The sequence below is a fragment of the Budorcas taxicolor genome, chromosome 11 (genome assembly GCF_023091745.1).
Source record: "Budorcas taxicolor isolate Tak-1 chromosome 11, Takin1.1, whole genome shotgun sequence".
NCBI classification, from domain to species: Eukaryota; Metazoa; Chordata; class Mammalia; order Artiodactyla; family Bovidae; genus Budorcas; species Budorcas taxicolor.
In genome coordinates, this window is record NC_068920.1 from 40,446,472 (window position 1) to 40,469,549 (window position 23,078).

A 23,078-nucleotide genomic window follows, 5' to 3' on the forward strand; every position below is an offset into this window, starting at 1 on the left:
CACTGTGATCTAATTAAACCTCAACCATTTGTACATTCTTCCTGAAAGTGTATTTTTGGTTATCCCCGTTAGGACAGTTTATTTCCATACTGAGCATGGAAAGCTGCCTCAAGTCCAGATGTCTTGAAAAAGAAACAGATTGATTAAATCAGCCCATCAGCCCCACCTGGAACACCCAGCTTAGCCACACACATTTCTGAATGGGACACCAGCCAGCCACTGTGCTGAAAGGACCCCCAAAGGGCCCAGGTTCTATCTTCCATCCCTTGGGACTTAACTTCATGGCTGGTGCTGGTTTGAAATGCAACAACAGAAAATAAATGCTGTTTTCGATAACTACATAGTTTTGACTTTGCCCGGGAGACCCAGAGGGGAATGTCCACCATGAAGTTAGCATTTTCCCTTCTAGAAGTAACACCCGCTCTTAGGAGTGCCTGCTTCCGTCAAGGCCAGTAGAGAATGGGGAATTGGAACAGTTCGGAGGATGGATAGCCAGCCCAGTGGAAGGAAGTGTGCGGGGCTGGGCTGAGTCTGGAGGGCGAGGTCCACTCCTGGCTCTGCCAGTCATGCCCTGTGACCCCTCCCTCTCAGTGTCCATTCTATCTCCTGGGAAAGGATGACCCTCACGCCCCATCTTAGCCAGGCTCCCTCCACCCCTATCCAGCCATGCCTTTGGAGGGGCTCTCCAGTCTACATCCCCAACAGGACCAAGGGGGCCCATGAGACCCCACGAGAATCACATGCCCGTGTGTACAGGCAGATTCTTCCAGAGGAGGGCCATCATCAGATTCATCACCGTATCATTAGCTACTAGAAATTTTCCATGGTCCAAATCGGGCTAAGCAGTGCAGGACACAGACGCTGCCTCCTCCCTTCCCTCTCCACCTGTCCTGAGCCCTGCTTCATCTGGTTCAGGTGCCCACGACTGCAGTGTATGCAGGAGCTTTTTACTAAGTCCATTCCTGACATATCAGAGACCCTATAATCCACCAAGCCTGGGCAGCAGAGTCTCAAAACTGTTAAAATGCACAGCTCTGGAAGGCTACCAAGGTGGGGCCCTAGGGGTGAGACCATCAACCATCGTGGAGCCCCCCAGAGTGTCCCTTAGGTGCCTTTGAGTGGGTCAGACTGGGGCAGGTGCCTTAATTACCACCCAGAAATGTCAGCAAGCCAGTCGTTCAGCCTCACAAGGAGAGAATGGCTGTTCGGCCTGCAGCAAAGTCACCCGCCTCAGCTGCCTTCCCACCGCCTCTAACTGGGAGGTCGGTTGGGCGGCCCGTGTCCCAAGGCCCCGGAGGAGGGTAGTCTGGCCTTCTGGTTCTCTAGGGGGCAGCAAACCCCCCTTTTCTGTTCCACAAACGCCGGTCGGCATGTGTTTCTCATCACACCACTGTTTGTTAAAGCTGCCAGAGAGCCAAGAAATTGTGGGAGCCTTTTTCCCCTTAGTTTTATGTTTGAAAAAAAAAAAAAAAAAAAACCACATACAAACACTCCAACAATCTTTTTAAAAGATTACATTTGGTCCCACAAAGCATTTGGTGTCAAAATGAGGAATCCAGGAGGTCTCAAGTAGTTTCTAAATGAGACTCGCTTCCATCCGCCTGGTTAGACTGACCCAGTTAATGCTCCACAGGGAAGCGTCGGGATTATAGTTGACGTGCTGGCCTTTGCCTTTCATCCTGGTAGAATGGCCCGAGTTAACGGGATCCTTAAGGGAGAGTCAGGACGCCAGAGTCCAGCCACCCTTCTACACAGTGCTTGTTGTATGACCCTGGGCAAGCCTCGCCCCCTCTCAGACCTTCCCCATTCCTTCATCTCTGAAGATGCCTTTCAGCAGAAGTTCTGTGATTCCATGAGTTTTTCACAGCACTTTCCTGGAGCTGGTTGTTGTTTGAAACAAACAGAGATAAAAATTCAGGTGCGTGAACTAGTGGACTGGTTATATGTCTTGTCCTTTAGTCAGACAGCTGTCACGCAAGTATTAACAGGGCTCAGAGCCACAGTGGAACACACTTTGAGTTCATTCTTTTAAGACATGTCTACGGATATTCCACAGTAGTAATAATCACGAAGGTTCTTGTTGGTTCTTTGGGAGGTGGAGCAGCCTCAGTACCAAGGGTGGGATGGCATAGTGGTTGAAAGTACAGTAGGTTCCCTACATATGAATGAGTTGCTTTCTGAGAGTGTTCTGCACAAGTCCAATTTGTTCGTAAGTCGGACAAAGTTAGCCTAGGAATGAAACCGACACAATTGGCAATATAGTACTATACTGTGGAAAGCCTGTTGCTGCTGCTGAGTCACTCAGTTGTGTCCGACTCTGTGCGACCGCAGAGACGGCAGCCCACCAGGGTCCCCTGTCCCTGAGGATTCTCCAGGCAAGAACACTGGAGTGGGCTGCCATTTCCTTCTCCAATGCATGAAAGTGAGAAGTGAAAGGGATGTTGCTCAGTCGTGTCTGACTCTTCACAACCCCATGGACTGCAGCCTACCAGGCTCCTCCGTCCATAGGATTTTCCAGGCAAGAGTACTGGAGTGGGGTGCCATTGCCTTCTCCGTAGAAGGTCTATAATGCTTCATACACAAATAATGCTTAAAAAAAACAAATACAAAATAATAAAACATCTTTATTCTTACAATACAGGACCTTGAAAAGTACAGTAGTACAATACAACAGCTGGCACTCGCTAGCAGTACCAGCTATATCACTGCTGCTTTTATGCTTACTTCCAGACATTCTGGGCTTTAAGTAAAGATACTCTCCTCTATACACTGCTGTAGAGTAAAGTACACAAAAGCACAACCACTTATAGAGGACGCATGCACATGACTATTTGTGCCGGACGTGTGAACTAATTTCAGTTCAGTTCAGTCACTCAGGCCTGTCGGCCTCTTTGCAACCCCATGGACTGCAGCACGCCAGGCCTCCCTGTCCATCACCAACTCCCGGAGTATACCCAAACTCATGTCCGTTGAGTCGGTGATACCATTCAACCATCTCATCCTCTGTCGTCCCCTTCTCCTCCTGCCTTCAATCTTTCCCAGCATCAGGGTCCTTTCAAAATGAGTCAGAGCATTGCATCAGGTAGCCAAAGTATTGGATTTTCAGCTTCAACATCAGTCTTTCCAATGAACACTCAGGATTGATCTCCTTTAAGGATGGACTTGGAGAAGGCAAAATGGCAACCCACTCCAGTATTCTTGCCTGGAGAATCCCATGGACGGAGGAGCCTGGTAGGCTACAGTCCATGGGGTCGCTAAGAGTTGGACATGACTGACGCGACTTAGCAAGCAACCAAGCAAGCAAGGGTGGACTGGTTGGATCTCCTTGCAGTCCAAGGGACTCTGAATTCTCCAACACCACCGTTCAAAAGCATCAGTTCTTTGGTGCTCAGCTTTCTTTATAGTCCAACTCTCACATCCATACATGACTACTGGAAAAACCATAACCTTGACTAGATGGACCTTTGTTGGCAAAGTAATGTCTCTGCTTTTCAATATGCTGGCTAGGTTGGCCATAACTTTCCTTCCAAGGAGTAAGCGTCTTTTAATTTCATGGCTGTGGACTAACTTACATGATTGGATATGTGAACACAGTTTTGCATCTTTGAAAGTTTGCAACTGGCAGGTTCGTATGTAGGGGGCTTACTGTATGAACTTTGAGGTCAGGGAGAGAGGGGACATCCTTCCACTTTTCAGCTCATTAGGAAATGCGAAGTCAATACTCAGGCTGCCAGGAGAGGCCCTGCAATCAGCAGAGGTCACCCCATGAGGATGGGATGACTGTCTTCTCTTTTTCTCCAGTGTATCCCCAATGCCAGGGACAGGGCCTAACCCCTGGCATGACTGCATGTTGGTTTAGTTGCATGCTGTTCTTTTGTTCTGGGGCATGGTGGCCTACGGCGAGTCAGTGAGACGTCAATTGGAACTCTCAGCCAATAAGAGCATTTCCATCTGCAATCATATCTTTTCTTTTGCCACTATTTATAAAAAAAGAAAATTGTTTTGATGAATGGCCAACTGTTTCGCTTCCCAGAATGAAGCTTAAGTGTGTATCTAAAATGCATGCATTGGAAATAAGATATCTTAAAAACAGGGTGGAGAGAAATTTCTATGAGTGAGGTTGCCCAACCTTTCTGGAAAAAATACTGGAGTGGGCTGCCATTTCCTTCTCCAGGGAATTCTTCCTGACCCAGGGATTGAACCTCAGTCTCCTGCACTGGCAGGTGGATTCTTTACCAGCTGAGCCACCAGGGGAGCCAAAAGTAGCCATTGACAATATATACATAAATGGATGTGGCTGTGTTTTATTTGTGAATGCTGAAATTGGAATTTCTTATTATTTTCACACATCACAAAATAATATCCTTCTTTTGATTTTTTTCAATCATTTAAAAGTATATAAACTATTTTTAGCTCCTGGGAGCCACATAAACAAATGTTGGGCTGGATTTGGCCCACAGGCCATAGTTGGCTCACCCCTGAGTTAGAGAGATTGCCCGTCTCTTTGACTGTCACCAGGTCACATCACAATCTTATTTCAAAGATGTTTCTATAGATTAAGCACTATTTGTTAGCCTTTTAGAGAAACAAAAGGTACCCTGGAACCCACTCATCTGCATATTTAAAATACAGTGTAAATATGGAGCTAAAATAAAAGCACTTAACATCCTGAACAGTAGTTGCCCCGAGTCTAGTTACCAAAATCTGTGAGGTTAATATTTGAAGACACGTTTCCTACCAGGACAACCTTCAAGTGGGACATTATGCTATACAGTCAAATCTCAATGACTCACACTATTTAGAACACAGGGTGGAACTAGCGTAGTCTCCCTGGACGCATGGTCCTCTGTCACCCGACCTGGATTTGGTACCGCCCACTCATGTTTGGCCCACCCTGATCATGAAGAAATGGTTGGATGAGTGGAAGTCTGATCAAACGATGGCAGGAAAAAAAACCCAACAGACCCAAATATAAAATGCGTTATCTGGTCCCTTCTGTTTTTATTATTTATCTAGCAAAAACAAGGAGTACTTTATATGTATTGATAATAATTTAAGACACTCAGTTTTAACAGCACGTCAGATTCTATGTGGGAAAGCCAAAATAGGGACGGATGATTCTAAATTTCCTCATCTTGGAAGGTTTCCCTAGCATCTTGTAGGGACAATCGCTTTGTGTCCGCAGTCAGAGCAGATGAATTGACAATTCCCAGTGTGTTCGGGGAGATATGTGTGCAGAACCTGCGCAGAGCGCCCCCTGGTGGCTGAGGGCAGTTCCTTCATGGTGCTCAGCCCAGCTCCCGGGAGTGTTTGGTGGCTTGGAGGGTAAACAGCAGAGTAGAGGAGAGGCCACAGGACATGGAACTCGAGAGCTGGGCTTCCAAAGTGAAACTGCCTGGTTGGATTCTTGCCTCTGACGCCTGGTCTCCTGAGCTTAGACAAATTGCTTAGCTTCTCTGCACCTTTTTGTCTCCTGTGGGAAAGAAAGCTAATGACAATAACAGTGGAATTGTGAGGTAGTAAATGATGAATCTGGCAAGGCTTTAGGATGGTGCCTGGTGCAGCGTGGACACTCAGTACAAGTAAGCTTTTACTGATATCAGAGAAGAGGGGAAGTGAGAGGGTCGCTGCTCCAGCGCCCAGAAACCAGGGTCTCATGGCCCCTCCACCATTTATTATCCATGATAATAAATAATGACCCCAAATGGCCTAAATAATAAATGACTTCAAATGGTCATTTAACTTCTCTGGTCTCCAGTTGCTTCCCTGTAAAATTAGATGATAATGCCTCATATCTGCCCGAGGGCAGAGGGCTGGACCCAGTGACTTCTGGAAGACTTGTCCAATGGCAGTATCTGAAATGTAACAGCCATTCAACATGGTCCAGGAGTAGGTGGCCCTAGCTAATGGGTCAGTGAAGGAACAAAAAAAATGAAAGAAAAACAAATACTTGTTAAAGGTGTTTTGCTTCAAGTTATTGAAAACATTAAACCAAAAAAAAAAAAAAAAGGATTTTGCATTTTAAACATAAAGTAGCCAAACAGCTGGCAATCCACTCTTCACCCGAAGATCATAAAGGTCCACATACTTAGCGATGTTGATGGTCAAGCAATTGCCCCTCCCCCCACTTCCATCCACTCTTGCCTGGCGGTTCATGTAAAATGTTCATGAAATAATATCTTTTGAAAATTGGAATGGCTTGTTTTGATGGCACCAATGGGGTCAAAGCCATGGATTCCTCTACAAACAAGTTTGCCTTCTTCGGTATTACATGCCCCCTCCTTCCTACCCCAACTCTGTGTGTCTGCTTTTTTTTTTATGACGACACCAATCATTGGAATTAGGGACCACACTGAATCAATACTATCTCACCTTGAGACTCTTAAAACTAATTATATCTGCAAAGACTCTATTTCCAAATAAGGTCATCTTCTGAGGTCCTGGGTGGACATGGATTGTAGAGATAACACTCAACACATTACAGGCTCCACATAGCAAGAAAGCAAGGTCACTGAGTATGTTTAAATGTTTCCCATGTGCTTCTCCTCTTTCTTGTCCCTAAAAGGCCACCCTTCCTATGGGCCTCTTCACGTACCTCTAACGACTGCCTTGCCCATGGGATAAAATCCAGCGCCCTCACTGGCACTATCGTTGAACTAGGGGTACAAGTGCCCACCCTCCTTATGGATCCTGTTGGGGATCCTGTTGGGGAAACCTCAAAAGACTCACAGATCTTGCTGGAGACAAGAATGTTGTTTGTCATGAGGTGACTGAAAGAGGCTCTCCCTTAAAGGACCTCTGAGTTCTCACTCACCTGAGAACACGTCTTGCCTTCCAGGTACCCCAGACTGGCTGCGAAACATCGGGAATCCAACACGGCAGGCATCGACATCTTCGCCAAGTTCTCCGCCTACATCAAAAACACGAAGCAGCAGAGCAACGCTGGTGAGTGGTCCCCTTCCACCCAGGCCCCCAGCCCTGGTGCTGCCCCCTGCCCAGGGCATCTTCAGATACGCAGCAGAGAAGCACCTGGAACCAGTGCTTTTATTTGTTCATCCTGAGGCCCCCTGATGCAGGGGAGAGGGTGATAGATGTTGCTTTCTGGCCAGTGCAGGAAAAGAGGCCGGTGGTGCTTATTGTGGAATCAGCAGAGGGATGCTGTTTGCATTCTGAGCCTGCCTAAGTGCACATCATGATATACTGCCCACAGGGTCCTGCCTTGGCCAGGCGTGGCTCGGTCGCTAAGTTGTGTCTGGCTCTTTGTGACCCTGTGGACTGTAGCCTGCCAGGCTCCTCTGTCCATGATATTTCCCAGGCAAGAATACTGGAGTGGGTTGCCATTTCTTCCTCCGAGATATCTTCCTGACCCAGGGATCAAACTGGCATCTCTTGCATCTCCTGCATTGGTAGGCGGATTCTTTACCTCGGCACTACCTAAGAAGCCTACTGCCCGTTTATCCCCAGTTCACAACCCTGCTCTGTTCACAGGAAGTCCTGGTTGGAACACATTGCAGCTGCCTTCTGGTCCCTGAAAGACTTCTCAGGGGGTTGACCAGGGGCCATGGTGGGACAGGGCTGTCACCACTAGGGTGAACGCTCGAGGCAGAGCCTGACCCTCTGCACCCGCCCCCCCCCCCCCCCCCCCCCACGGCCAGTGCAGAGAATGCCAGGAGCCTCTTCTCAAAGCCTGGCTCACCTTCCTGCTGCTTAGTCACTCAGTCGTGTCCAACTCTTTGCAATCCCATGGACTGTAGCCCATCAGGCACCTCTGTCCATGGGGATTCTCCAGGCAAGAATACTGGAGTGGGTTACCATTCCCTCCTCCAGGGCATCTTCCCAACCCAGGGATCGAACCCAGGTCTCCCACATCGCAGGCAGATTGTGTGCCGTCCGAGCCACCAGCCACCAGGGAAGGGCTCATCCTCCACTCATCCCTTAACTCTGGGCACTGGCCACAGAGCTCAGGCTTGGTGGCCTCCAGTGCCTTCTCAGAGGGTTTTGAGCCCCTCGTTTAAGTTGATGAGATTTACTTATTTATTTTTGGCTGCACTGGATCTTTGTTGCTTCTCAAGGGCTTTCTCTAGTTGTGACCAGCAGGGGATACTCTTTGTTGCAGCTCTCAAGCCTCTCAGAGTGGTGGCTTCTCTTGTGGAGGAGCCCAGGCTCTAGGCACACAGGTTCAGTGGTTGTGGCCCCTGGGTTTAGCTGCTCTGCAGCATGTGAAATCTTCCCAGATCAGGGATCGAATCCATGTCCTCTGCACTGGCAGGCAGATTCTTACCTACTGCGCCACCGGGGAAGTCCTAAGTTGGCAGTGTTTCTATATATATAGAGAGAGATTTATTTATGGTTGCATCAGGCCTTGCTGTGGCATGTGGGATCTTTGTGGCAGTGCACAGGCTTCTCTCTAGTTCAGTAGTTGCAACTCTCCGGTTTAGTTGCCCCGAGGCATGTGGGGTCTTAGTTCCCCGACCAGTCATCGAACCTTCATCTGCTGCATTGGAAGGCGCGTTCTTAACCATTGGACTGCCAGGGAAGTCGCGTAAGTTGATAGCATTTTTAGTCCCTCATTTGACCTGGTCCTTTAGCATGAGTTAAAGTGATTTGAATAGCACTGTCCCATTGAGAATGTGTGACCCTTGAAGAACTGTGTTAGTCGCTGGGAGGAGAAGGAAGAAGGATGAGGAAGTTTGCTGGCCCCCTGAATAGGAGGATGGAGCCTAGCCCTGAGCCAGGTGGAGCAAGGGTGTCACGAAAACTTTGTGAATGGAAGAGTGACTGAATAGTGATTGGTTGAACAGCACTCCCGGCATCTTCACGAATGAGTGAGAAATTGAATATACAACAGGTGATCATACAGTGGATCCTGAAACCAGGTGGCCCATTGGCTTGGACCACCTTGGAGTTAACTGCTCCAGGAGCCCCGAGGAGAGAGGCACCTCTTTGGACCAGGTGACCAGGAAAGGCAGCCATTCATGAGATGACAGAGAAGAACTTTTGGCAGGAACTCCTGGTGCAGTGGGAAAGTAAAGGATTCAGTAACGGCTCCTGCAGACCTGGGGGTGCCAAGCACAAAACTAGGTTCTAGAAAAAGGCACTAATCCAGTCTTCGAGGCCTGACTCGTGCAGAAGGAAAGGCTTACGTTCACAAAGATAGCAAGACAAGAGGTGAGTGATGAGTTCATCAAAGGGAGTTTGAAGGGCTGATTAGCTAGCCTGTGAACAGAGAAAGGGAGTCAGAGCAGCAAAGATTCACCTCTCGGTCGTCTGAGAAAGTTTCCTAAGGGATTTCAACCGGGTCATAAAGATTCAGGGGGAGTCATTTGACCAGGAACACAGGGTGGAGGATGTGGGGAGGGTGAGAAGACTCCAGTGACAGAGGCCATCTGGAATCCAGAGACCACCAACTCCAGAGACAGCCGGGGTGGGAGGGCAGGTGGGAGGGCGTTGGATTTTACCCTGTGGGCAAGGTAGTCATTAGAGGTACATGAAGAGGTACCCTAGGGAGAGCGGCCTTTTAGGGACAAGAAAAAGGAGAAACGTGGGAAATAGTTTAAATATACTCAGTGCTCTTGCTTTGTTGCTATTTGGAGCCTGTAATGTGTTGAGTGTTGTCCCCACAATCCATGTCCACCCGGGACCTCAGAGGGTGACCTTATTTGGAAATAGAGTCTTTGATTTAGTGTGGTCCCTAAATCCAATGATGGGGTCCTTCCTTGTATGAAGAAAAGAGGACACAGAGATTGGTGACAGGAGGCGAGGGGAGGGAGCGGGGAACGTGTGAAGACAGACAGGGAGTACAGAGCCTGCCTCTTTCTGCATCTGTTAAAATATACTTAGTGATGCTTTGAATTTCATCATCTGCCAAACAGGGTCATGAAGAGCATATCCAAGGTCTGTCATGCAGAGTCACGTTATTTATAATTAGATGCTTGTAAACCCTTTCGCACACTGCCTGACCCATTGTAAATGCTCTTTAAATGTTAACTTTGATTATTCCTAGAGCAAAAATGAGATCAACCTGAATACTGGCATCAGAAACTGCTGCTTCAGCTCTTACTTCATGAGCCCTAACGAACACTTCCACATCTCCCAACCATTTAGTCTCTTTTTGACTTGTTTAATTCTGTTTCCCATTTCCTGGGTGCATTTCCTTCCTCTCCAAGGTAGACAGTTGCTTTCTTGGTCCACAGAGGTGCAGCCTGCAGATGTGAAGGGACTTGAGTGTGGATTTCTGGTACCCCAGGGAGTCTGTGAGTGAGGAGAGGAGCACTTTAGGGACAGCACCCAAGGATCACCCACATAAGTGTGATCAGAGGGACTGGAGGAAGAAGGAGCCAGGGAGGACGATTAAGAAGGACTAGCGAGTGAGGAAGGGGGCCCGGCGGTGGGGGGATCATGAAGATGAGGAAGAAAAATGTTATGAAAAAGTTTGATCTGTGATATGGAACACTGCACAGCTCATGGTAGACTTTGCTTCTTGTGTTCAGTTTTCTGGACACGTCCTCAGGCGCCCTTCTCTGACTGTTTCTCTCATCTGCACCAGCCCATTATTCAGACCCTACTCAACAGACTGGCCAGGCTGACCAGGAGCACGGGCCCTTCTCCCTTGGAAAGTGGAGCTGCAGCAGGAGATTGAGAACCCACGTGGCCCAAGGAAGGGCGTCTTTGAGACAGGAGAGAGCCGCTCTGCATTGAGATTTGGTCGCGGGAGTCCCTGCTCTGGGCCCCACACATTTGTCTTTCAACCTTGCAGGGAAAAGTTATGTGATTTGTTCAGCCGTGAAAGTTTATGGAGTTCTGCAGCAGAAGGATGGTGGGGAAGGGTGGGGAAGGCATAAGCTTCGTCCGTCTCAGCTTTGGCGAGCCCGGTAACAAGCCTGGCTTTTGCTGCACTCAGCTCCGTCCTCACCCTGCATGCTGCCTCTGCCTGGCAAAGGCCACTTCCATCCACACTGCTGATTCTGTGCCTAGCGGCCTTCCCTCTCTGCCAGTCCCCCTCCTGGCCCTTCTCTGTTCACCTTCCTCATAGATACAGCCATGGCACCCGACCTCGGTGACCCAAGACTGGGTGGCAACCCTCAGACTCAGTAGCTCCAAGTCCCCTCTCCTCTGGACCCCGCTCTGGCTCAGCGTTCTGCCCACTGGGATGTCAGTTTGGCTTCTTGGGTGTATCCCTTCCCTTGAGGGGTTTCTATGACACCTTGCTTTACCTGCTCACCCCCACTCTTATCTGTTATCTCATAGGAGGACCTGGGCTTCTTTCTTTGAATATCCATCTTGCATTTTGCATTTCTTACCCTCAAACTGCTGTTTGAACATACTCTGCCAAACCCCTTGGCTATCAAGGAAATCATTTTAGCTATGTATTGTAATCCAGGCATAACTACTGCATTTTACTGTCTTTTCCCCCCAGCCTCTCTTTTCCTTTGTGCTTTAGTCCTATCCATCTACCGGTTTATTTCACTTTTCGTACATACTGCGAGTTCCAGACAATCAACAAAGGGATCTCTTATGTGTCTTGCGTTCTTTATTCCTCTTCACTCTTGTTAAAGTCCTTTGTTAATTCTTCCAGCCCTATCATGTGTCCCTAGATATATTAATATCCGTGCCCCTCTGACTGTCTCATTTTTGGCTTGTCGCGCATCCTCATGTACTTTTTTCCATTTCCTTCTTGGTTGGAGAGTAAGTGGACATATACGTACCTGTGGACTAAGGACAAAACTCCCGTCGTCATTTCTCCTTTATCCTTGCGCACAAGTCCACATCCACGGGGCTCTCTTCCTCTGCTAAGAGGTCTGAGAGTCCCAAACCTCCCTGTTTGTGTCTAATCCAAGCAGATCCTATGCAGCCTACCCGCTTTTCCTTCCCACCTTTGCCTATTCCTTTTTCACGTATCTGACACAGATGGCAGACCCCACCTCTTTCTCGGCTAAGTGCTGTTTTTCCAGCTTAGATGATTTTGGTCTTTCAAGACTCCCTTGGAATTCCCTCACCTCCTGCTGCCTCAAGTCTGGCTTCATCTTATTTCCGTCACATTTCCATCTATCCTGGGGGCTTGCTTTGTATTTTAAAATGTATACTCCACTCAAACCAGACAGGCTTTATAGCCACTCACAGGGGGACGAACAGCTCTGCAAAGCAGCATATTCTAGAAGGAGGTGAGAAAGAAAAACAAGGCTGGAGGAGGGGGGCCATGAAACCAGCTCAGGGCAAGAGAGACAGGAAAATCAGCTCCTAGAGCCCTGTGCTGGAAGCGGATGACAGACCACAGCCCCTGGGCGAGATGAAGGCAAGCCTGCCCCCCGGGAGAGTGACAAGTGTTCCTGACGCGGGGCTGGAGCTGCAGTCACAGAAGCTGTTTGCTGTCCTTCCCTTCGTCCATTCATCTCTGTGACTCCCCTTCACGCTCTCCTGGAGTCCAGGCCAGGTGGCGGCGTGGCAGTGTGAGCTCTCTGTCCTCACCCCTCCCTTTGGCGGCACCGCGCTCACGAGTCTCCTCTTTACCCGCCCTTGCTGCACCTGATGTCCGTCCTCGTTTTCTCCATCATCTTCTCTAGAAGACCCGGGAGAGCGCCCTGCAGCCTCTGGCCCGTGCCACCAACTTTCTTACTTCTCTCCATTACTTCCAAGACTTGGAGTGTCCTGTTGATGCCTGTCACTCTCTCTCTTTTTAGTCTTCTTCCCAGATGGATTCTCTCTCTCTCTTTTTCCCCCTTGGCCACACTGTGGGGCACGTGGGATCTTAGTGCCTCAACCAGGTATTGAACCCCTGCATTGGAGGGGCAGAGTCTTAACCCTTGGACCACCAAGGAAGTCCCATAGACAGATTTCTAAGTCACTCTGTGTCTCCGTTTGTGCAGTTTCCATGCAACCCAATCAAGCATGGCCTAGACCAACCTTCATAAATGTCATCAGTGGTGAACATGGGGTTGAATGAAATAGGCATTTAATTAATTCACTCATAATTTAATAGTTTATTGTTTAGTAGAGTTGATTTACAACGTTGTGTTAGTTTCAGGCATATAGCAAAGTGATTCAGACATAGATATATATATATATATAATATATATACATAAAGAATATATGTATAGATTCTTTTTCAGATCCTTTTTCATTATAGGTTATTCTTCTTTTCCATCATAAGGTTATTATCAAGATACTGACTATAGTTCCCTGTGCTATACAGTAGGTCTTGCTGTTTTATCTACTTTATATATAGCAGTATGTATCTGTTAATCCTGAACTCCCAATTTATCCCTCTCCCCTTCTTTTTTAAATTGAGGTGTAATTGGGGCTTCCCTGGTGGCTCAAATGGTAAAGAATGTGCCTGCAATGCAGAAGATCCAGGTTTGATCTCTGGGTCTGGAAGATCCCCTGGAGGAGGGCATGGTAACCCACGCCAGTATTCTTGCCCGGAGAATTCTATGGATAGAGGAGCCTGGCAGACTACAGTCCATGGGGTCGCAAAGAGTCAGACACGACTGAGCGACTAACGCTATCTTTGACACATAACCTCATATTAGTTTCAGGTGGACAACATGGTTTTGTGGAACACAATATTTGTATTCACTGCAAAATGATCATCACAATAAGCCTAGTTAACATCCACCATTATACATTACGAATCAGATTTTTTTGTTGTGATGAGAACCTTTAAGATTTACTCTGTTAGCAACTTCCAAATATGCAGGACAGCATTATTAAGTACAGTTGCCATGCTGTACGTTATATCCCCAGGGCTTATTTATTTTAAACCAGAAGTTTATAGCTTTTGACCTCCTCTGCCCATTTTGCTTGCTCCCTACCCCTGGCCTGGGGCAGCACCAATCTATTTTCTGTTATTTATGAGCTCTTCTTTTTTCGGTTTGGTTTTGTGTTTAGATTCCACATATAAGTGAGATCATATGGTGTTCATCTGTCTCTGACATTTCACTTAGCACAATGCCCTCCAGGTCCATCGATGTTGTTGCATTTCCTTCTTTTTACCACTGAATAATATTCCAGAGTGAGTGTGTCTTGCAAACACATATATCACATTTTCTTTATCCATTCATCCATTGATGGACACCTAGGTTGTGTCCAAAGTGAAAGTGAAAGTCACTCAGTCATGTCTGACTCTTTGTGACCCCATGGACCGTCCGTGGAATTCTCCAGGCCAGAATACTGGATTGGGTAGCCTTTTCCTTCACCAGGGGATCTACCCAACCCCAGAATCAGACCCAGGTCTCCTGCATTGCGGGCAGATTCTTTACCAACTGAGCCACAAGGGAAGCCCAAGAATACTGGAATGGGTAGCCTATCCCTTCTCCAGCAGATCTTCCCAACCCAGGAATCGAACTGGGGTCTCCTGCATTGCAGGCAGATTCTTTACCAACTGAGCTATGAGGGAAGCCCATGGATATAGTCCATGTCTTGGCTCTTATGGATCATGCTGAAATACACAGGAGGATGAAGATATCTTTTTGAGTTAGTATTTTTGTTTTCTTTGGATAAATACTCAGGAGTGGAATTGCTGGATCCTGCTTATCCCTTTTTTATGAAGGCTGATGGGCCTCTGTGCTGAGTTTGCAAAGATGTACTCCTTCCTAACTATGGAAGACAGTGGGATAGCCTAACATACTCCTACTAAAATATTTGCCCTGATAAGATAATTCTAACTTCCTAAGTAGGGTCCTAAGATCCCTCCCTTGGGTACCTATGATGTGCTGGCCCCAGGGCTGTGTGTTTAGAGTCCCACACTTGGACTGAGTTGTCTCTGTAGCTTTTGCCCTTCATTAGTTGTAAGTATAATAGCTGTATTTTCCAATAAGAAACAAAAAAAATGCCTTCAAGTAAACAAAATATGCTTTCACTTAAACTCTTGTTAAGATTTTGATGGTAAGACACAGTCTGATTTCAAAGATGTCAAGTGTGAAAAAAGTATGTATCTTAGTCTTGATGAAATATGGAAGGTGGTTCCCATAGTTCTTTTAAAATCTAACATTCTGTTACTTCCTAGAGGCTGTGTGTGAGAAATGTCAAACCCTCCTTTCTGCTTGACCTTGGGCTACCCTATTGGAAAGAAAGTGAATTGAGGTCAATATTGCTTCCAGATCCCTCTGGGATGGCTGTCCTAACCCCATATCCAATAAAGGGTCAGTTCTGCCCTCTGTCTTTCCTGCCGGGAAACAAGTAGTGCTTATCTCTTCGCTTGAGGGCTTTCCTGGTGGCTCAGACAGTAAAGAATCTACTTGCAGTGCAGGAGACCTGGGTTCGATTCCTGGGTCGAGAAGATCCCCTGGTAAAGGAAATGGCAACCCACTCCAGTATTATTGCCTGGAGAATCCCACGGACAGAGGAGCCTGGTAGGCTACAGACCGTGGGGTCTGCAAAGAGTTGGACGCAACTGAGCAGCTAACGCTGTTTTTCTTAGCTCGGGGGTTGGCAAACTTTTAGACCTTTTGGGCCATCTAAGATGTCACTACTGCTCAGCTCCCCTGCTGGAACACTATAGCAGCCACAGACAATATGGAAACACATGGGCATGGCTGTGTTCCAATACACTTCATTTATGGACACTGAAGTTTCAATTTCACACCATTTTCAGGGTCACAAAATATTATTCTCTTTTGACTTTTTTTCCCCAACCATCCAAAAACGTAAAAATCATTCCTAGCCTGAGGGCAGTGCAGAAATAGGCAATGCGCTGGATCTTGATTTGGTCCTCGGACTATAATTTTTTAGTCCAAAAAGTTTGGACTAGAATTATAACTTTATAACAGTCCAAGCTCTGTTTTAGGTAGTCTCAGGCTACAATAACAAGTCCTCTTAATTTCTATACCTCTCAGCTGCCTTGCCTCTGATATGGAGCTTATAACAGCGTGTTATCTTGCGCTGTCATATTGATTAAATGAATGAGCACATTGAAGCACTTCAGACCGTACTGCTAAGTCGCTTCAGTTGTGTCTAACTCTTTGGGACCCTATGGACCATAGCCCACCTGGCTCCTCTGTCCATCACCTCCTCTGTTCACTGGAGTGGGTTGTCATGCCTTCCTCCAGGGGATCTTCCCTATCCAGGGATCAAACCCTTGTTTGTTAAGTCTCCTGCATTGGCAGGTGGGTTCTTTACCACCAGCGCCGCCTGGGAAGCCCCTTCAGACAGTAGGCACCAATATGCCGTGGCTGTTAACTGCTTCTGTTATTCATTTCAAGAGTTCACCCCAGATTCAGGGGTACCCTCCCTCTAGCCCAGCTTTTCGGGTAATGCAGAAGTATGTGCTGCCCTCTTCTGGCCGGTGGAGGAATCCGCCCTAGAGACGGATAATCATGCTTCAATATAAGGAGACTGGTGGACTTCCAAGCATCCTCTCTGTGTCCCAGGACTCCGTTAAGCCTCAGCTTTAGCTGGGGTTTCCACGAGAGGCTCGAAGCCACCTTGCTTTATCTGTGCCCCGCACCCAGAGTTGGGCAAGTGCCCCAGACCCCACGGATCCTCCAGAGGTCGCTGGCTGCCTGCTGATAAGCTCTTCGCCATCCACTGCTTCTTTCTCCCTTGCCTCTCCCCCTCCCATCACCTCTAGTCTTTGCTTTTATGAACTTCCTTGACCTAAAATAGGAAAGTGTTTGCAAGGAGTCGAGCGGCCCGGGAAGGCTGTCAGCCCAGAACTAACAAGCCCGTCACTATCAAAGCCCCAGTGCTGTCTCCGCAGCCTCGTGAAAGCCAGCTTCTGTCGGGGGTGGGGGTGGAGGGGGTGGCAGGAGGCGGGGTGGAGCGTTTTTCCAGATTCCCCAGGATGTGGTGAGCCGCGTTCAGAAGCTAGTGTGTGCATTTATTATTCCCAACCAGCCATTTCCAGCGCGGGCCCTTCCTTCCTGCGCCTCTTCCTCCCTCCCGCCCTCGGCCCCAGGTCACGGCGGGCCCAGGCTGGAGGCCAGGCCTTCCCGAGGGATGGGCACGACCTCCCGCATTCAGCCTCCCGCTCTCCGCTCGGAGGTGAAAGCGAAGGCAATATGTCAGCAGTATTGGGAGTAGGAACGTGCGTCATAATCAGCCTGCTGCAAGACAGAGGTCTTGAGGTGGCCGCGGGCTCCCAGATCTATTCTATAGGGGGCCTTGAGCTGTTCTTTTGGAGGAAGATAGCTGGGTCCAACTCAGGACAGACGGTTACTGGGAAGACGGCCTGAGCCCAGGTTGTTATCACAGGGCAGCTCTGGGGTGGTCCCCCTGACCACCGCAGGGCTAGGATAAGGAAGGGGCTGTCTCCCCACTTCCTCACAAAGCAGTCTCTGCTGTCTCATTTCAAAAAACGCCTCTGGTCATAAAGGAACCCTTCAGGCTGCCTTCTCTGGCCGCCCTTGAACGCACAGGGCCAACTAGGGGTCTTTTGTTTGTTTGTTTGTTGGGTTAACATTTTGCTTTGATAAACATTCTTACAAGGAAAAACAACCTAAGCTCTGTGGGACTCACCTCCGAGATGTGGAGCGCTCTGCAGAGGTGCTCAGCTGTCTTCTTACCCGTGGGGGGCGGGTGAGGGGGGAGTCCTAGAAGCTAAGAGCTGAAGGGCGGGGAGAAGGTGAGGAGCTCCTGCGGACCCTTGCCCAGGGCATCCCCTCCAGAGACGGTCTCGGACTTGGCTCATGATCAAGGCTGATGTGGCCACGTCTAATTTCAGAGATGCTGCGCCCCAAACAAATCCTTAGGCAGTCATCAGGAAGGCAGTTGGGGCGTCGGGCTGTTGAAGCGGGCAGGCCTGAGGAGGGAGGAAGGGTGAAGGGGGAGGGAGGGAAGGGTCCTGCGTGGGTGGGCGCATTCATTAGTGGAGGGAGCGTGTTAGCTGTGTGGGCTCCCGGCAGCAGACCCGAGACCACCAACACCATTCCATGTGCTGGAATTTCCCGCTGTCTGACCAGAATGAGCTCGCCTGGCCTGGCCTGGCCGCGGATCAAGGCCCGGGGAATAAAGGAACATTAAATGACTAATTCGAACATGAGTTCAGTGCTCTTTCACCTCTGGCTACCGTTACTTTATCCTGTGCGGTGGATGCCTCCTGTGCGGTCTGCACGTGGGAATGCAAGCTGTCCCTCTGTCTCTCCCTCTCCATGTATACACACACATGCGTGTGCACACGCACAGCCAGCTTGTGTGTGTTTTTATGTCTCTGTGCACTAGTAGAAGCCATTACAGGAAGTCCCCTACATAGGAACCTTCAACTTAACAAACTTTCAAAGACGTGAATCTGTGTTTGCATGTCCAGTCACGGAAGTTAGTTCATGCATTGGGCATACATGGTAACGCATGCATCCTCTACAGTGGCTGTGCTTCTGTGTACTTTGCTGTACAGTACTGTATAGCTTACAGTATCTTTATTTCAAGCCCAGGATGTCAGGAAGCAAGCATAAAAGCAGCGGTAGATAGCCTGTTGTGTTAGTTAAGTACCTAGGCAAATCGGACTTACGAAGCACTCTCCGAAGAGATGGGAATACCAGACCACCTTACCTGCTTCCTGAGAAATCTGTATACAGGTCAAGAAGCAACAGTTAGAACCAGACATGGAACAACGGACTGGTTCCAAATTGGAAAAGGAGTATGTCAAGGCTGTATATTGTCAACCTGTTTATGTAACTTATATGCAAAGTGCATTATGTGAGATGCCAGGCTGGATGAAGCACAAGCTGGAATCAAGATTGCCAGGAGATATATCAATAACCTCAGATACGCAGATGACACCACCGTTCTGCCAGAAATCGAAGAGGAACTGAAGAGCCTCTTGATGAAAGTGAAAGAGGAGAGTGGAGTGAAAAACCTGGCTTAAACCTCAACATTCAAAAAACTAAGATCATGGCATCCGGTCCCATCACTTCATGGCAAATAGATGGGGAAACGATGGAAACAGTGAGAGACTTTATTTTCTTGTGCTCCAAAATACTGCAGATGGTGACTGCAGCCATGAAATTAAAAGATGTTTGCTCCCTGGAAGAAGAGCTATGACTAACCTAGACAGCATATTAAAAAGCAGAGACATTACTTTGCTGACAAAGGTCCATCTAGTCAAAGCTATGGTTTTCCCAGTAGTCATGTATGGATGTGAGATTTGGACCATAAAGAAAGCTGAGGACTGAAGAATTGGTGCTTTTGAGCTGTGGTGTTGGAGAAGAGTCTTGAGAGTCCCTTGGACTGCAAGGTGGTCAAACCAGTCAATCCTAAAGGAAATCAGCTCTGAATATTCATTGGAAGGACTGATACTAAAGCTGAAGCTCCAATACTTTGGCCACCTGATGTGAAGAACCGACTCATTGGAAATGACCCTGATGCTGGGAAAGACTGAAGACAGGAGGAGGAGGGGATGACAGAGGATGAGATGGTTGGATGACATCACTGACTTGATGGACATGAGTTTGAGCAAGCTCCGAGAGTTGGTGATGGACAGGGAAGCCTGGCATGCTGCAGTCCATGGGGTCACAAAGAGTCAGGCACGACTGAGTGACTGAACTGACTGGCTGACTCCGAATGGAGCTTTTTTATGTAGGGGACTTACTGTACATAGCACCTTAAATACACAGGGTCACAGATCAACTAACCTGAAAAAGAATGTGCTTGCATGTAAAGTTGTATTGGCCACAAGACATGGTGGGGGTCTCCCAGCATACCGGTCGGGGGCGTTGTAGTAGGTTTATACAGTGACTTCACTCATAGTCCCCTCTCTGTGGTTGGAACATGGCTTTGAGAGAAAAGTCCCCGTCTTCTCTGTTCACTCTTGGTGGGGAATGGCCCTGGGGAGGTGAACCTGTAGAATGGGTTCCCCATTTGTGGTAGAGCTGGGGCTGAAAATGACAAGATGTAAAATCCAGGTGGTGGGCCAGACCTTCTAACCAAAACTTCAAACACCCCAACTGTGAACCCTGCTTGTCAAATCTGTCTCAGTCTCATCCAGGCAGGAATCTGGGCATCATTCTATCCATTTCTCGCAAAGAAAGCTACAGGGTGGATAAACTGTTCAGAAGACATGATGGAGCCAGGGACAGAGGCAGGATCTGGCGCTTCTTAGCCTTAAATTCTTTTGCTATAAACGAGTGATACTAAAACATAAGAATTGAAGCCAGAGGTGAAATTCAGTGCGGTATCTATCAGTAGTTAGATAGGATAATTTATTAAAACAAAACAGTGTTTCCACATAAAAATTTGACTTTAAAACCTTTAGCTTTCTCGAAAACTCTGCTCTTGAACTGTCTTTCCAGAAGGTATCCCAGCCCAACTCCAGCCTATTGGTGAATTTAGCCTGAGACGCCTCATCAGCTAAATAGATGCATGTGTTTAAGACCTAAGAGACAAACAGCACTTCATTTTGTTTGCCTCATTACCCAGACCATCTTCTGAGCTGAATGGACATCTGAATCCCCCAGGGCTCTTGTGACAGCATAGGTATTGATGCAGCAGGTCTAGGGTGGGGCCTGAGAACTCCCAGGTGGTCCTGATGCCGCTGGTCCAGGAGGGAGCTTTGAGAAGTAGGGTCTGTCTAGGCAGCAGTCTCCATGGAGATGGGCTGCCTGTATCTCATTCATCATCATTATCCCCAGAGCCCAGCTCAGCCTCTAGCCCAGAGCAGGTGTTCAATAAACACTCGCTGAATGAATCAATAAACTGTATCTTAAGCACCCTGAGATGCTCCGACCCTGCCTGCTTGTTTACTGAGAGAGGATGAAAGGGCTGACCCTGCCTTCCTGTGTCAGGAGCATCTCCTCCAGGCTGCTTCCTGCCCCAGCCCACCCAACACTCACCTTGAAAGCCTGTCCCATTCTCCTGATCACCCCGACTCTTCCCAGTTTCTGTTTAAATGTGATGATGCTCTATGGCTAGAACTGTCGCTCAGCTGAGAACATGTAAGGCTTATATAACCTCTGTTATATTAAATCCAGTCTCATAGTAGGAAAAAAGAGAGAAGTTCATTTAAAACCAATCAATAAGAGTGTAAAAATCTGAACAGTTTCCCGCACGAAGACTGTCAGTGTGGTGGCGGAGGCAGTGTTGGCTTAAAATATCAGTGTTGATATTTTTCTTGTCACTCTCAACTTTGTAACTACATTCAAGGAACATTATATTTGGTGTTAAAGGTGAAACGTCATGAAGAATCAGAAGAGTAAACACACCAGACTGAATTCTAGTGTTCTTCCAGCCAGAAACCAGGGGACACCTTATTTTTCTAGGAACCCCTAGTCAAGGAAGCATTTAGTGATCTGGATCATAGTAAGTCATGGGTTTACCTGTGCCCCTGTCCAGAACCCCTCCCACTCCTGAAAGTTCCAGGGGAGAGCATCCCACTTCATGATTTCTCAGGCCCCTGCACCCAGGTCTGACTCTGACGGTCACATGCCCATTGGCATTTGCGTCCACAGTTATCCGTGTTTTGTTTCCCTGGTGGGGATGGCAAAGCAAGCTTTCTCAGCACTCTGCCCAGGTCTGGCCCTGGTCTCCGTTCTGCCTGTGTCACTTGGCAGAGGGGTGCAGGTTGGTGGTGGCCTCTGCTTCTCGTTTGGCTCTGATGATGTTGCAGGAGGGCACGCCAGGCCAAACAAATGGAATCCCTGCATCCATCCTCCAGAAACCAAGCTCTCTCATCACGCAGAGAAAGCAACCATCATAGGTTCTCTGAGGACAGGAGGCCTGTTGCATAAGCATAGGAGATGTATAGAGTTACATTTTAGGGCCTCTCATCTTTCCTCAAACCCCACTGAATAGTTCATTCTTACAATGAACACATGTTCAGTACCAGGCTCTGCCCAGGTGCTAAAATAATAATGTAATAATGAAATATTGGCAATATGTATACTGGCAAAGGTTGTATTTGGCTGCATATAATAGAAACCTGATCACAGAAGCTAATCAAATATTTATGCCATGTTTACATAGTGAAAAACCTATGTAGCATTTTCCTATATGCCATGCTCTGCTCTAATCTAAGCAATTTGTATAAATGTTTACTTTTTAATAGGTGTTTGCCTTTCTCACATCACAAAAAATCCAGAGAGGAGAGAGTTCCAGGCAGTTGTAGTTCGTTAAGAAGTCATGGGTCCAGCTCCTTGGAGCATCTGATTCTCCATCTCGAGTGTGTGACTCGCATCCGCATGTCACGAGATAGTTGCTCCACTTCCAGACGTTACATCTGAGTTCCAGGCAGTGCCAGCAGTGTCTAATTTTTTCTTTCTCGAAGCATATCCATCAATTCCCACTTGTATATCATTGGGAAGAACTTGATCATTTGGCTTCCCCTAGTCTGGGGGTCTGGAAAAAAAATAATTGTGACCCAGCTTGTTGCTACTCTGGACAAATCTGGGTTCTCTTGGTAACAAAGACGGTAAAAGTGAACTCTTGCATATAATCTACTTTCAACTTAAGATGATTAAAAAAAAAAACTGCAGTGAAAATATCTGATCTAGCCATGCCAAAAAAAAAGGCATACTATTTCAAATTCTCCCTTGGGCTTGACTAAATCTGATCATTACCCCACTTAGATTTTAGGAAACAGAAGTATAAAATTGCACACTTAATCTGAGACACTCTTGGTTCAAACTTTAGAAGATGTAAGACTTCTTGTAGTGTACTGTACTTCGTGTAGTAAAAGCTGTTTAGTAAAAGTTATAATACCCAGGGGAGAGTTTCTTCCCCTAATGTAATCCATATTGGGGGACAGCAGTGGGCACCCAGAGATCTGCTCTGAGTAAGGGAGGGGAGGGTGTAACTGTGCAGAATCTGGGAACTTCTGCAAAAGTGTCAGTCATCCACAACCCCCGCCTCAGCTTAACCTCTTAAGTTTGCCTGGTTGCATGACTGCTAAGGAGAAGGCTTACTCTTCTGCAGCTGTGGTGATGGCAGCCGAGTCAGAGTGAAAGGACCAGCTGAACACGCAGAAAGGAGCTCTACCTGGTTCATCCGGCGTGACTTCCTCAGGGCGAAGGACCGGTCAAGCACAGCATTTATCTGGCAGTCCTTTTCCTCCCAACTCTAAGAACTTATTAGGTGTTTTGTAGCTTTGGTCCTTATATGTCAGCATTATCACACACGGTACGTAACAACCACTGACTGCATGCCAAGCACCAGCC

General features: G+C 47.7%; 1 protein-coding gene across 1 annotated transcript in view; it reads left to right on the forward strand.

The window, feature by feature from the left end:
* CLIC5 (chloride intracellular channel 5) overlaps window positions 1-23,078 on the forward strand; it is a 105,551-nt gene that overhangs the window by 64,513 nt on the left and 17,960 nt on the right. The window contains exon 4 of the mRNA XM_052647482.1: window positions 6,839-6,945. Coding sequence (XP_052503442.1) covers window positions 6,839-6,945 — 107 coding nt within the window. The remainder of the gene's footprint in view (window positions 1-6,838; window positions 6,946-23,078) is intronic.